Below are 15648 nucleotides of genomic sequence, written 5' to 3' on the forward strand. Positions count from 1 at the left end.
GGCGGGATTGGGGTTGTGGGGCCGGGATTGCGGTTATGGGGCGGGATTGGGGTTGTGGGGCTGGATTGGGGTTATGGGGCCGGGATTGGGGTTATGGGGCCGGGATTGGGGTTATGGGGCCGGGATTGGGGTTATGGGGCTGGATTGGGGTTATGGGGCTGGATTGGGGTTATGGGGCCGGGATTGGGGTTATGGGGCGGGATTGGGGTTGTGGGGCCGGGATTGGGGTTGTGGGGCGGGGATTGGGGTTGTGGGGCTGGATTGGGGTTATGGGGCCGGGATTGGGGTTATGGGGCTGGATTGGGGTTATGGGGCTGGATTGGGGTTATGGGGCCGGGATTGGGGTTATGGGGCTGGATTGGGGTTATGGGGCCGGGATTGGGGTTATGGGGCCGGGATTGGGGTTATGGGGCGGGATTGGGTTTGTGGGGCCGGGATTGGGGTTATGGGGCTGGATTGGGGTTATGGGGCCGGGATTGGGGTTATGGGGCGGGATTGGGGTTGTGGGGCTGGATTGGGGTTGTGGGGCGGGGATTGGGGTTGTGGGGCTGGATTGGGGTTATGGGGCCGGGATTGGGGTTATGGGGCTGGATTGGGGTTATGGGGCTGGATTGGGGTTATGGGGCCGGGATTGGGGTTATGGGGCTGGATTGGGGTTGTGGGGCTGGATTGGGGTTATGGGGCCGGGATTGGGGTTATGGGGCCGGGATTGGGGTTATGGGGCGGGGGAAGAGTCTGTGGGGCCCAAATTTCTCCAAATTTGTCGCGGTTCTCCCCGAAATTTGTTTTTTTCACCCCAAAATGTTGGGGTTTTTCTGTCACTCACCCCCCTCGCGGCACCACTCCACCAGGTAGCCGTCGATGCCGCCCGCCCCCAGGCGCTCCGGGGGGCGCCACTTGAGGGTCGCCGTGGTGTCGGTGACGTCCTCGAGGGTCAGGTGGGTGGGCTCGCTGGTGGGGGCTGCGGGGAGACCCCAAGATTGCCCCAAATCAGCCCGAAATCAGCCCGAAATGATCAAAAGTCACCCCGAAATCAGCCCGAAATCAGCCCGAATTATCCCCGAGATATCACGGAATTATCCTGAAAAAAATCTCCAAAGTCTCCCCCCAAAATCACCCCGAAATCAGCCCGAAATTATCAAAAATCACCCCAAAAATCAGCCCGAAATTATCAAAAATCACCCCGAAATCAGCCCGAAATCAGCCCAAAATTATCCCGAAATTATCAAAAATCACCCCCAAATTAGCCCGAAATTATCAGAAGTCACCCTGAAATCAGACCGAAATCAGCCCGAAATCAGCCTGAATTATCCCCGAGATATCACGGAATTATCCTGAAAAAAATCCCCAAAGTCTCCCCCCAAAATCACCCCGAAATCAGCCCGAAATTATCAAAAATCACCCCCAAATTAGCCCGAAATGATCAAAAGTCACCCCGAAATCAGCCCGAAATCAGCCCGAAATCACCCCAAAATCAGCCCGAAATCAGCCCGAAATCAGCCTGAATTATCCCCGAGATATCACGGAATTATCCTGAAAAAAATCTCCAAAGTCTCCCCCAAAAATCACCCAAAAATCAGCCCGAAATTATCAAAAATCACCCCAAAAATCAGCCCGAAATTATCCCGAAATCAGCCTGAATTATCCCGAAATTATCAAAAATCACCCCGAAATCAGCCCGAAATTATCAAAAATCACCCCAAAAATCACCCCGAAATTATCCCGAAATCAGCCCGAATTGACCCGAAATTATCCCCAAACAAATCACCCTGAAAATCCAAAAAAAAATCGCCCCAAAATTCCCGAAAAAACACCCCAGGAGCCCAAATCCCCCCGGGAGCCCCCAGACCCAATTCAGGATCCCCCAAATCCCACTAGAAGCCCCCAGATCCAATCGAGGAGCCCCCAGACCCAATGGAGGCCCCCCCAAATCCCACTAGAAGCCCCCAGACCCAATGGAGGCCCCCCCAAATCCGCCCCAGGAGGCCCCAGACCCAATCCGGGAGCCCCCAGACCCAATGGAGGCCCCCCCAATTCCCCCCCGGGATCCCCCAGACCCAATCGAGGAGCCCCCAGACCCAATCGAGGATCCCCCAAATCCCCCTGGGATCCCCCAGACCCAATCCGGGAGTCCCCAGACCCAATGGAGGCCCCCCCAAGTCCCCATGGGAGCCCCCAGACCCAATGGAGGATCCCCCAAATCCCACTAGAAGCCCCCAGACCCAATGGAGGCCCCCCCAAATCCCACTAGAAGCCCCCAGACCCAATGGAGGCCCCCCCAAATCCCCCCGGGATCCCCCAGACCCAATGGAGGCCCCCCCAAGTCCCCATGGGAGCCCCCAGACCCAATCGAGGAGCCCCCAGACCCAATGGAGGATCCCCCAAATCCCCCTAGAAGCCCCCAGACCCAATGGAGGCCCCCCCAAATCCCACTAGAAGCCCCCAGACCCAATGGAGGCCCCCCCAAATCCCCCCGGGATCCCCCAGACCCAATGGAGGCCCCCCCAAGTCCCCATGGGAGCCCCCAGACCCAATCGACGAGCCCCCAGACCCAATGGAGGCCCCCCCAAATCCCCCCCGGGATCCCCCAGACCCAATCCGGGAGCCCCCAGACCCAATGGAGGCCCCCCCAAATCCCACTAGAAGCCCCCAGACCCAATCGAGGCCCCCCCAAATCCCCCCGGGATCCCCTAGACCCAATTCAGGATCCCCCAAATCCCACTAGAAGCCCCCAGACCCAATGGAGGCCCCCCCAAGTCCCCCCGGGAGCCCCCAGACCCAATCCAGGATCCCCCAAATCCCCATTGGAGCCCCCAGACCCAATGGAGGATCCCCCAAATCCCCCTAGAAGCCCCCAGACCCAAATCCAGGCCCCCCCAAGTCCCCCCGGAGCCCCCGGCCCAAGGGCGGCCCCGCACCGATGGGCATGAAGGGCGGGGTGTTGAGGCTGGGCGCCGAGACGCCGATGGCGTTGACGGCGAAGACCCTCATCTCGTAGAGCACGCCCTCGATCATGCGCGCCGACTCGAAGGCGAGCGCCGGCAGCACCTCGAAGTTCAGCTTCATCCAGCGCATGGAGCCCTTCTTCTTCCTCTCCACCAGGTAACCTGCGCGCAGGTGGGCGCCGGCGGGCGACGGGAGACGGGCGGGGACGGGGGGGACAGGTGGGGACGGGGGGGGACAGGTGGGGACAGGTGAGACAGGTGAGACAGGTGGGGACAGGTGGGGACAGGTGGGGACAGGTGAGACAGGTGGGGACAGGGGAGACAGGTGGGGACAGGTGGGGACAGGTGGGGACAGGTGGGGACGGGTGGGGACGGGTGGGGACGGGTGGGGACAGGTGGGGACGGGTGAGGACAGGTGGGGACAGGTGGGGACAGGTGAGACAGGTGAGACAGGTGGGGACAGGTGGGGACAGGTGGGGACAGGTGAGACAGGTGGGGACAGGTGAGACAGGTGAGACAGGTGGGGACAGGTGAGACAGGTGAGACAGGTGGGGACAGGTGGGGACAGGTGGGGACAGGTGGGGACAGGTGGGGACGGGTGGGGACAGGTGGGGACAGGTGGGGACGGGTGGGGACAGGTGGGGACAGGTGAGACAGGTGGGGACAGGTGAGACAGGTGGGGACAGGGGAGACAGGTGGGGACAGGTGAGACAGGTGGGGACAGGTGGGGACAGGTGGGGACAGGTGGGGACAGGTGAGACAGGTGGGGACAGGTGGGGACAGGTGAGACAGGTGGGGACAGGTGAGACAGGTGGGGACGGGTGGGGACAGGTGGGGACAGGTGAGACAGGTGGGGACAGGGGAGACAGGTGGGGACAGGTGGGGACAGGTGGGGACAGGTGGGGAGAGGTGGGGACAGGTGAGACAGGTGGGGACAGGGGAGACAGGTGGGGACAGGTGGGGACAGGTGGGGACAGGTGGGGACAGGTGAGACAGGTGGGGACAGGTGGGGACAGGTGAGACAGGTGGGGACAGGTGAGACAGGTGGGGACGGGTGGGGACAGGTGGGGACAGGTGAGACAGGTGGGGACAGGTGAGACAGGTGGGGACGGGTGGGGACAGGTGGGGACAGGTGAGACAGGTGGGGACAGGGGAGACAGGTGAGACAGGTGAGACAGGTGGGGACAGGTGGGGACAGGTGAGACAGGTGGGGACAGGTGAGGACAGGTGAGACAGGTGGGGACAGGAGAGACAGGTGGGGACAGGTGGGGACAGGTGGGGACAGGTGGGGACAGGTGAGACAGGTGGGGACAGGGGAGACAGGTGGGGACAGGTGAGACAGGTGGGGACAGGGGAGACAGGTGGGGACAGGTGGGGACAGGTGGGGACAGGTGGGGACAGGTGAGACAGGTGGGGACAGGTGAGACAGGTGGGGACGGGTGGGGACAGGTGGGGACAGGTGAGACAGGTGGGGACAGGGGAGACAGGTGGGGACAGGTGGGGACAGGTGGGGACAGGTGAGACAGGTGAGGACAGGTGGGGACGGGGGGGACAGGTGGGGACAGGTGGGGACAGGTGAGGACAGGTGGGGACAGGTGGGGACAGGTGAGACAGGTGGGGACAGGTGAGACAGGTGGGGACAGGTGAGACAGGTGGGGGGACAGGTAGGGACAGGTGGGGACAGGTGGGGACAGGTGAGGACAGGTGGGGACAGGTGGGGACAGGTGAGACAGGTGGGGACAGGTGGGGACAGGTGGGGACAGGTGGGGACAGGTGGGGACAGGTGGGGACAGGTGGGACAGGTGGGGACAGGTGGGGACAGGTGGGGACAGGTGGGGACAGGTGAGACAGGTGGGGACAGGTGGGGACAGGTGAGACAGGTGGGGACAGGTGAGACAGGTGAGGGGACAGGTGAGACAGGTGGGGACAGGTGGGGACAGGTGGGACAGGTGGGGACAGGTGAGACAGGTGGGGACAGGTGAGGACAGGTGGGGACAGGTGGGGATGGGGTGGGCCAGATTGGAAAGGGGTGGGATGGGGGCACAGGTGAGGACGACAGGTGGGGACAGGTGAGGGATGGGGGGGGGGGGGGCAGGTGTGGGGCAGTTGAGGACAGGTTAGAAAGGTGGGACAGAGGTGGGATATGGGGGGGACAGGTGTCCCCAGGTGTGCCCAGGTGTGCCCAGGTGTCCCCAGGTGTCCCCAGGTGTGCCCAGGTGTGCCCAGGTGTCCCCAGGTGTCCCCAGGTGTGCCCAGGTGTCCCCAGGTGTGCCCAGGTGTGCCCAGGTGTGTCTCTCACCTGTCACCGGCTGTCCCCCGTCGTACTTGGGCGGTTCCCACTCCAGCACCGCCCAGTCCTCGCCCACCGAGGTGACCCGCACGGCCTCGGGGGGGTCAGGGACGTCTGTGGGGACAGGTGAGCACAGGTGAGCTCACCTGGGGACACGTGTGTCACCGGTGAGCCCAGGTGTGTTCCCAAGTGTCCTGCCGTGTTGCCAGCTGTGCTCAGGTGTGCACAGGTGACCCTGTATCTCCATCTAGGTGTGTCCATGTCCCCCCAGGTGTGCCCAGGTGTGCCCAGGTGTCCCCAGGTGTGCCCATATCTCCCTCCACATGTGCCCAGGTGTGCCCAGGTGTGCACAGGTTTGCACAGGTGAGCGCATCTCTCCCTCTAGGTGTCCCCAGCTGTGCCCACGTGTCCCCAGGTGCGCCCAGGTGTGCCTGTATGCCCCTCTAGGTGTGCCCAGGTGCTCCCAGGCGCTCCCAGCTGTGCCCAGGTGTGTCACAGGTGCTCCCAGGTGTCCCCAGGTGCTCCCAGCTGTGCCCAGGTGTGTCCCCAGGTGCTCCCAGCTGTGCCCAGGTGTGTCACAGGTGTGTCACAGGTGCTCCTAGGTGTGCCTGTATGCCCCTCTAGGTGTCCCCAGGTGCTCCCAGGTGTCCCCAGGTGCGCCCAGGTGTGTCACAGGTGTGTCACAGGTGCTCCCAGGTGCACACAGGTGTGTGCCCAGGTGCTCCCAGCTGTGCCCAGGTGTGTCACAGGTGTGTCACAGGTGTGTCACAGGTGTGTCACAGGTGTGTCACAGGTGCTCCCAGGTGTGCCTGTCTGCCCCTCTAGGTGTTCCCAGGTGCTCCCAGGTGTGCCCAGGTGCGCCCAGGTGTGTCACAGGTGCTCCCAGGTGCTCCCAGGTGTCCCCAGGTGTGTCACAGGTGCTCCCAGGTGTGCCTGTATGCCCCTCTAGGTGTTCCCAGGTGCTCCCAGGTGTGCCCAGGTGTGTCACAGGTGCTCCCAGGTGTCCCCAGGTGCTCCCAGGTGCTCCCAGGTGCGCCCAGGTGTCCCCAGGTGCGCCCAGGTGTGTCACAGGTGCTCCCAGGTGTGCCCAGGTGTGTTCCCAGGTGCTCCCAGGTGCTCCCAGGTGCGCCCAGGCGCGCCGTACCCACGACGCGGATGCTGATGGCGGCGGTGTCCTCGCCGGCCGGGTTGGTGACGCGGATCAGGTAGCGGCCCTCGTCCCCGCGCTCGGCGCTCTCGATGACGAAGCTGCTGAGGCCGTGCTTCTCCTCCAGCCGGACACGCCCCTCGCGCCCCGAGAACTCCTGGGGGACAGGTGAGCGCAGGTGAGAACACCTGGGACAGGTGAGGTCACACAGGGACAGGCCCGTGCTTCTCCTCCAGCCGGACACGCCCCTCGCGCCCCGAGAACTCCTGGGGGACAGGTGAGCACAGGTGAGAACACCTGGGACAGGTGAGGTCACACAGGGACAGGTGAGAGTAGCTGGAGACAGGTGAGGACAGAGTGGTCACAGGGCTCCAGGTGTGACACAGGTGACACAGGTGACACACAGGTGACACTCAGGTGACACAGGTGACTCAGGTGACACACAGGTGACACACAGGTGACACAGGTGACACTCAGGTGTGTCCCAGGTGAGCTCACCTGTCCGTCCTTGCTCCAGGTGACCGTTGGCAGCGGCTCCCCCGAGATGGGCACGTCCAGGCGCAGTTTGTTCCCGGCCACCACCACCAGCGTGTTCTCCGTGTCCTTCCCCGAACAGTCCAGGTGGATCTTGGGGGGCTCTGCCGACAGGTGAGGGACAGGTGAAGACAGGTGACACAGGTGACACAGGTGACACAGGTGAGGACAGGTGAGGACAGGTAGGGACAGGTGTGCCCTGCCCCCTCCCAGGTGTGCCCTGTCCCGCCCAGGTGTCCCCTGTGCCCACAGGTGTCCCCTCCCCCCCCCCCCCCCCCCCCAGGTGTGTTCTGTCCCTCCCCAGGTGTCCCCCCAGGTGTCCCCTCACCTTGTTTGGGCACGTACTCCACCTTGATCTCTGCGGGGGAAAGGGGCGGGGCCGTCAGTGACGTCACAGACCCCGCCCCCCCCTGCCCCATAACTGACCCCGGCCCCATAACTGCCCCCCCCCGCCCCACAAATGACCCCCAAGTGACCCCCAGCCCCATAACCGACCCCCCCCAGCCCCACAATTGCCCTCCCGGGTGCCCCCCCAGCCCCCCAAGTGCCCCCCCAGCCCCATAACCGACCCCCCCCCGCCCCACAATTGCCCCCCCAGCCCCATAACTGACCCCCCCCAGCCCCACAATTGCCCCCCCAGCCCCATAACTGACCCCCCCAGCCCCACAATTGCCCCCCCAGCCCCATAACTGACCCCCCCCCGCCCCACAATTGCCCCCCAGCCCCATAACTGCCCCCCCCGCCCCACAATTGCCCCCCCAGCCCCATAACTGCCCCCCCAGCCCCACAATTGCCCCCCCCAGCCCCATAACTGCCCCCCCCAGCCCCACAATTGCCCCCCCAGCCCCATAACCGACCCCCCCCGCCCCACAATTGCCCCCCAGCCCCATAACTGCCCCCCCCGCCCCACAATTGCCCCCCCAGCCCCATAACTGCCCCCCCAGCCCCACAATTGCCCCCCCAGCCCCATAACTGCCCCCCCAGCCCCACAATTGCCCCCCCAGCCCCATAACCGACCCCCCCGCCCCCCAAGTGCCCCCCGGCCAGCCCCACCGAGGAAGTTGAGCTTGGCCGAGAGCGTGAGGGCGAAGCCGTCGGGGACGAAGGTGTAGTCGCCCTCGTCCTCGGGCCGCACGTCGTCGATCACCAGCTTGTGGATCCTGCGGGGTTCGGGGGCTCAAAATCCCCAAAAAATCCTCCAAATTCCCCCAAAAATCCCAAATTTCCCGAAAAAATCCCAAATTCCCCAAAAAAATCCCAAATTCCCAAAAAAATTCCCAAATTCCCCAAAAAATCCCAAATTCCCCAAAAAACCCCGCCCAGAAACCCCAAATCCCCCAAAAAGTCCCACCCAAGTGCCCAAAAATCTCAAAATCCCCCCCCCAAACCCCAAATTCCCCCCCAAAAAATCCCCCAAATTCCCCCAAAAAATCCCAAAATCCCCCCCAAAAACTCCAAACTCCCCAAAAAATCCCAAATTCCCCCAAAAATCCCCCAATTTCCCCCACAAAAATCCCAAAATCCGCCCCCCAAAACTCCAAATTCCCCCAAAAATCCCCAAATCCCCCCAAAAAACCCCCAAATTCCCCCCAAAATCCCACCCAAGTGCCCAAAAATCCCAAAATCTCCCCAAAATCCCCCAAATTCCCCCCAAAAATCCCAAAATCCCCCCGCAAAAACCCCAAATTCCCAAAAAATCCCAAATTCCCCAAAAACCCCGCCCAGAAACCCCAAATTCCCCCAAAAATCCCACCCAAGTGCCCAAAAATCCCCAAATCCCCCCCAAAAACCCCAAATTCCCCCCAAAAATCCCAAATTCCCCCCAAAAAATCCCAAATTTCCCCCAAAAAATCCCAAAATCCCCCCAAAAACTCCAAACTCCCCAAAAAATCCCAAATTCCCCCCCAAAAAATCCCAAATTCCCCAAAAAAAAACCCAAATTCCCCAAAAAATCCCAAATTCCCCAAAAAAATCCCAAATTCCCCAAAAAAATCCCAAATTCCCCAAAAAAATCCCAAATTCCCCAAAAAAATCCCAAATTCCCCAAAAAATCCCAAATTCCCCAAAAAATCCCAAATTCCCCCCAAAACCCCGCCCAGAAATCCCCAAATTCCGCTCGGTTTTTTGTCAGTTTTTCGAGGAGGATTTTTTTTGATTTGCGATTTTTTGGTTTTACTTTTTTCACTTTTTTTTTCCTCCTTTTTCCCCCTTTTTTGCCTTTTTTTTTTTTCCATATTTTGGGGCGTTTTTTAAAATTATTTTTTAAATTTTTACTTTTTTTACTTTTTAATGGGTTTTTAATTTTTTTTTTTAATTTTGACCATTTTTTAAAACTTTTTAAGGGTTTTTAAAATTTTTTTAAATTATTGACTTTTTTTAAATTTTTTAGGGTTTTTAAAATTTTTTTTTTAAATTTTGACCTTTTTTACTTTTTAGGGTTTTAAAATTTTTTTTTTTAAATTTTGACCCTTTTTTACATTTTTTAGGTTTTTTTATTTATTTCAAACTTTGACCCTTTTTTTACTTTTTTAGGAGCTTTTTAAATTTTTTTTTTAAATTTTGACTTTTTTACTTTTTTAGGGTTTTTTTAAAATTCTTTTTTTCAATTTTGACTTTTTAACCTTTTTTAGGGTTTTTAAAAAATATTTTTATTTTGACCTTTTTTTTTTTTTTTACTTTTTTAGGGTTTTTTATTTATTTTTTTAAACTTTGACCCTTTTTTTCACTTTTTCAGGTTTTTTAAAAAAATTTTTCAAATTTTTTGATTTCTTTTACTTTTTAGGATTTTTTAAAATTTTTTTTTAAATTTTGACTTTTTAAAAACTTTTTTAAGTTTTTTATTTAATTTTTTAAAATTTTTGACCTTTTCTTACTTTTTTCAGTTTCTTTTTAAAATTTTGACCTTTTCAAAAACTTTTTTAGGTTTTTTTAAATTTTTTTTTTAAATTTTGACTTTTTTTTTTTTACTTTTTTAAGTCCTTCTCTTTTTTTAGATTTTTTGGGTCCTTTTCTGGTTTTTCCGGACTTTTAGGGATTTTTTGGGGGCTCTCACCTGCCGGTGTGCGAGATGTGGATGCGTTTGCTGGGCCGCACCTCCACCCCGTTCTTGAACCAGCGGCCCGTGACCTTCTCGTCCGACACCTCGCACTTGAACACGGCCTGCTCGGTGGCCTGCACCGTCAGGTCCGCGATGCCCTGCAGCACCTCCAGCTGCTTCTCTGGGGGGCGAAAAACGGGGGCTGGGGGGACCCCAAAATCCACCCCGAGATCCCAAAATCCACCCCGAGATCCTAAAATCCACCCCGAGATCCCAAAATCCACCTGGAGCCCATAAATGTCATTTAAATCCATGGAGAACCCGTGAGGAACCCCTGAGGAACCCGTGAGGAACACCTGGAGAACCTCCAGCTGCTTTCTCTGGGGGGTTTGGAGCACCCCAAAATCCACCTGGAGCCCATAAATGTCTTCGGAACTCCATAAATGTCCTTTAAATCCATGGAGAACCCGTGAGGAACATCTGGAGAACCTCCAGCTGCTTCTCTGGGGGGTGAAAAACGGGGCTTGGGGCACCCCAAAATGCACCTGGACCCCATAATATCCACCTGGAGCCCATAAATGTCTTCGGAACTCCATAAATGTCCTTTAAATCCATGGAGAACCCGTGAGGAACATCTGGAGAACCTTCTGGAGAACTTCCAGCTGCTTCTCAGGGGGGCTGAAAACGGGGGTTGGGGCACCCCAACATCTGCGATCTCCAGAACCTTCTCCCCAAACATCTCCTGGACCTTCCAGAACCTTCCAGAACCTTCTGGGATCTCCAGAACCTTCTCCCTAAACATCTCCAGAACCTTCCAGGACACCCCCCCTCCAGCACCTTCTAGAACCTTCCGGAACCTTCTGAGATCTCCAGAACCTTCCATGAGGTGACCCTCAAACCTCTCCAGAACCTTCCAGGACCTCCTGATATCTGCAGAACCTTCCATGAGGTGACCCTCAAACATCTCCTGGACCTTCCATGACCCTCCAGAAACCCCCAGGACCTTCTAGGACCTTCCAGGACCCTCCCAAACCCTCTAGAACCTTCTGAGATCTCCAGAACCTTCTCCTCAAACACTTCCTGGACCTTCCAGAACCTTCTGAGATCTCCAGGACTTTCTCCTCAAACATCTCCAGGACCTCCTGATATCTCCAGAACCTTCCCTGAGGTGACCCTCAAACCTCTCCAGAACCTTCCGGAAGGTCCCGTGACCTCTCACCCTCGACGATGACCTCGGCCTCGGCCTCGCCGCCGTTGGTCATGATGCGGTAGCGCCCGGTGTCCTCCTTGGTGGCCTCGTTGAGGATCAGGAAATGTTTCTTGCCGTCCTTCTTGAAGCGGTACTTGAAGGCGTCCTCGCGGGTCAGCTCCACGCCGTCCTTCATCCTGCGCGGCGGACGGCGGGGGACAGGAGTGGACACGGGGTGGACACGGGGTGGACATGGGGATGGAGATGGAGATGGACATGGAGATGGAGATGGACATGGAGTGAACATGAGATGGACATGGGGTGGACACGGGGTGGACATGGGGATGGAGATGGACATGGACATGGAGATGGAGATGGAGATGGACATGGGGTGGACACGGGGTGGACATGGGGATGGAGATGGAGATGGACATGGAGATGGAGATGGACATGGAGTGGACATGAGATGGACATGGGGTGGACATGGAGATGGAGATGGACATGGGGTGGACACGGGGTGGACATGGAGATGGAGATGGAGATGGACATGGAGATGGAGATGGACATGGGGTGGACACGGGGTGGACATGGGGATGGAGATGGAGATGGACATGGAGATGGAGATGGAGATGGACATGGACATGGACATGGACATGGACATGGACATGGAGATGGACATGGAGTGGACACAGGGTGGACATGGAGATGGACATGGAGATGGACATGGGGTGGACATGGGGTGGACATGGGGTGGACATGGGGTGGACATGGAGTGGACACAGGGGGGACATGGAGATGGACATGGAGATGGACATGAGGTGGACATGGAGATGGACAAGGGGTGGACGTGAGGTGGACACAGGGTGGACCCCGGGTAGATATGGGGGATGGACACAGGGTGGGTGTGGAGATGGACACAAGGTGGACATGGAGATGGATATGGAGATGGACACGGCGGATTTGAGGTGGACAGGAGGTGGACATGGAGATGCACATGGGGTGGACATGAGGTGGACATGGAGTGGATTTGGGTGGATTTGGGGTGGACATAGAGATGGACACGGAGATGGACACGGGGTGGACACGAGGTGGATTTGAAGTGGACACGGGATGGGTGTGGAGATGGACACGAGGTGGACACAGGGTGGACATGGAGATGGACACGAGGTGGGCAAGCGGTGGATGTAGAGATGGACACAGGATGGACGTGGAGATGGACACAGGGTGGACACGGGGTGGACACGGGGTGGACACGGGGTGGACATGGAGATGGACACAGAGATGGACACGGGGTGGACACGGCGTGGATTTGGGGTGGACACCGGATGGACGGATGGAGGGACGTCCTCACCACATGACCTGCGCGCCCTCCTCGGACACCTCGGCCTCCAGCACCACGCGCTCGCCCACCACCACCTGCTGGTCCTCGGGGCCCTTCATGATGGTCACCGGGGGCTCTGCGCAGGTGAGACCACACAGGTGAGACAGGTGAGACAGGTGAGACAGGTGAGACAGGTGTGACAGGTGAGACAGGTGAGACAGGTGTGACAGGTGTGACAGGTGAGACAGGTGAGACAGGTGTGACAGGTGTGACAGTGACAGGTGACACCACCACCTGCTGGTCCTCGGGGCCCTTCATGATGGTCACCGGGGGCTCTGCGCAGGTGAGACCACACAGGTGAGACAGGTGTGACAGGTGTGACAGGTGTGACAGGTGAGACAGGTGTGACAGGTGAGACAGGTGTGACAGGTGAGACAGGTGAGACAGGTGTGACAGGTGAGACAGGTGAGACAGGTGAGACAGGTGTGACAGGTGAGACAGGTGAGACAGGTGTGACAGGTGTGACAGGTGAGACAGGTGAGACAGGTGAGACAGGTGTGACAGTGACAGGTGACACCACCACCTGCTGGTCCTCGGGGCCCTTCATGATGGTCACCGGGGGCTCTGCGCAGGTGAGACCACACAGGTGAGACAGGTGTGACAGGTGTGACAGGTGTGACAGGTGAGACAGGTGTGACAGGTGAGACAGGTGTGACAGGTGAGACAGGTGAGACAGGTGTGACAGGTGAGACAGGTGAGACAGGTGAGACAGGTGTGACAGGTGAGACAGGTGAGACAGGTGTGACAGGTGTGACAGGTGAGACAGGTGAGACAGGTGAGACAGGTGTGACAGTGACAGGTGACACCACCACCTGCTGGTCCTCGGGGCCCTTCATGATGGTCACCGGGGGCTCTGCGCAGGTGAGACCACACAGGTGAGACAGGTGAGACAGGTGAGACAGGTGAGACAGGTGAGACAGGTGTGACAGGTGTGACAGGTGAGACAGGTGAGACAGGTGAGACAGGTGTGACAGGTGTGACAGTGACAGGTGACACCACCACCTGCTGGTCCTCGGGGCCCTTCATGATGGTCACCGGGGGCTCTGGGGACAGGTGACGAGGGTGACACACAGGGGACACAGGTGACACACACAGGTGACACACACAGGTGACACACAGGTGACACACAGGTGACACACACACAGGTGACACACACAGGTGACACAGGTGACCCACAGGTGACACTCACCTTTGACGAAGACCTCGGTGAAGCTTTTCTCGTCGTTGACCCGGCACTCGTAGGCACACACAGGTGACACAAGTGACACACAGGTGACACAGGTGACACACACAGGTGACACACACAGGTGACACAGGTGACACACACAGGTGACACAGGTGACACACACAGGTGACCCACAGGTGACACAGGTGACACACACAGGTGACACACACAGGTGACCCACAGGTGACACAGGTGACACACACAGGTGACCCACAGGTGACCCACAGGTGACACTCACCTTTGACGAAGACCTCGGTGAAGCTTTTCTCGTCGTTGACCCGGCACTCGTAGGCACACACAGGTGACACAGGTGACACACAGGTGACACACAGGTGACACACACACAGGTGACCCACAGGTGACCCACAGGTGACACTCACCTTTGACGAAGACCTCGGTGAAGCTTTTCTCGTCGTTGACCCGGCACTCGTAGGCACGCACAGGTGACACAGGTGACACACAGGTGACACACACAGGTGACAAACACACAGGTGACCCACAGGTGACCCACAGGTGACACTCACCTTTGACGAAGACCTCGGTGAAGCTTTTCTCGTCGTTGACCCGGCACTCGTAGGCCGCGTCGTCGGCCAGGGAACATTTGTTGATGGTCAGGATGCGCTTCAGCCCCACGTTCTCGAACACGTACCTGGGGACACACCTGGGTCACCTGGGGACACACCTGGGGACACACCTGGGGACACACCTGGGTCACCTGGGGACACACCTGGGGACACACCTGGGGACACACCTGGGTCACCTGGGTCACCTGGGGACACACCTGGGGACACACCTGGGGACACACCTGGGTCACCTGGGGACACACCTGGGGACACACCTGGGCACACCTGGGTCACCTGGGGATACACCTGGGGACACACCTGGGGACACACCTGGGTCACCTGGGGACACACCTGGGGACACACCTGGGTCACCTGGGGACACACCTGGGGACACACCTGGGGACACCTGGGGCACACCTGGGGACACCTGGGCACACCTGGGGCACACCTGGGGCTCACCTGGGGCACACCTGGGCACACCTGGGGCACACCTGGGGCTCACCTGGGGCACACCTGGGGCACACCTGGGCACACCTGGGGCACACCTGGGCACACCTGGGGGACACCTGGGGACACCTGGGCTCACCTGGGGACACACCTGGGCTCACCTGGGGCACACCTGGGGCACACCTGGGCACACCTGGGGACACACCTGGGGACACACCTGGGCACACCTGAGGCACACCTGGACACACCCGGGTCACCTGGGGACACACCTGGGGCTCACCTGGGGCTCACCTGGGGCACACCTGGGGCACACCTGGGCACACCTGGGCTCACCTGGGGCTCACCTGGGGCACACCTGGGCACACCTGGGGCACACCTGGGCTCACCTGGGGACACACCTGGGGCACACCTGGGGACACCTGGGGCTCACCTGGGGCACACCTGGGGCACACCTGGGGCACATCTGGGCTCACCTGGGGCACACCTGGGCACACCTGGGGACACCTGGGCACACCTGGGGCACACCTGGGGACACCTAGGCTCACCTGGGGCACACCTGGGGCACACCTGGGGACACCTAGGCTCACCTGGGGCACACCTGGGGCACACCTGGGGACACCTGGGGCACACCTGGGGCACACCTGGGCACACCTGGGCACACCTGGGCACACCTGGGGCACACCTGGGGACACCTGGGCACACCTGGGCACACCTGGGGCACACCTGGGCTCACCTGGGGCACACCTGGGGCACACCTGGGGCACACCTGGGGACACCTGGGGCACACCTGGGGCACACCTGGGGCACACCTGGGCACACCTGGGGCACACCTGGGCTCACCTGGGGCACACCTGGGCACACCTGGGGCACACCTGGGCACACCTGGGGCA

The 15648-nt window shown here is 58.9% G+C and overlaps 1 protein-coding gene across 1 annotated transcript in view; it reads right to left on the minus strand.

Moving 5' to 3' along the window:
• MYBPC2 (myosin binding protein C2) overlaps window positions 1-15648 on the minus strand; it is a 51532-nt gene that overhangs the window by 18593 nt on the left and 17291 nt on the right. The window contains exons 11-21 of the mRNA XM_066209153.1: window positions 14273-14397; window positions 12494-12599; window positions 11173-11339; window positions 9969-10134; window positions 7970-8076; window positions 7245-7274; window positions 6881-7020; window positions 6380-6539; window positions 5245-5349; window positions 2919-3107; window positions 827-961 (exon numbers count right to left, since the gene is read on the minus strand). Of these exons, the coding sequence (XP_066065250.1) occupies window positions 827-961; window positions 2919-3107; window positions 5245-5349; window positions 6380-6539; window positions 6881-7020; window positions 7245-7274; window positions 7970-8076; window positions 9969-10134; window positions 11173-11339; window positions 12494-12599; window positions 14273-14397 (1430 nt within the window). The remainder of the gene's footprint in view (window positions 1-826; window positions 962-2918; window positions 3108-5244; window positions 5350-6379; window positions 6540-6880; window positions 7021-7244; window positions 7275-7969; window positions 8077-9968; window positions 10135-11172; window positions 11340-12493; window positions 12600-14272; window positions 14398-15648) is intronic.

The sequence above is a fragment of the Chamaea fasciata genome, unplaced genomic scaffold, assembly GCF_029207755.1.
Source record: "Chamaea fasciata isolate MVZ Bird 193981 ecotype frontalis unplaced genomic scaffold, bChaFas1.0.hap1 SCAF_696, whole genome shotgun sequence".
NCBI lineage: Eukaryota > Metazoa > Chordata > Aves > Passeriformes > Sylviidae > Chamaea > Chamaea fasciata.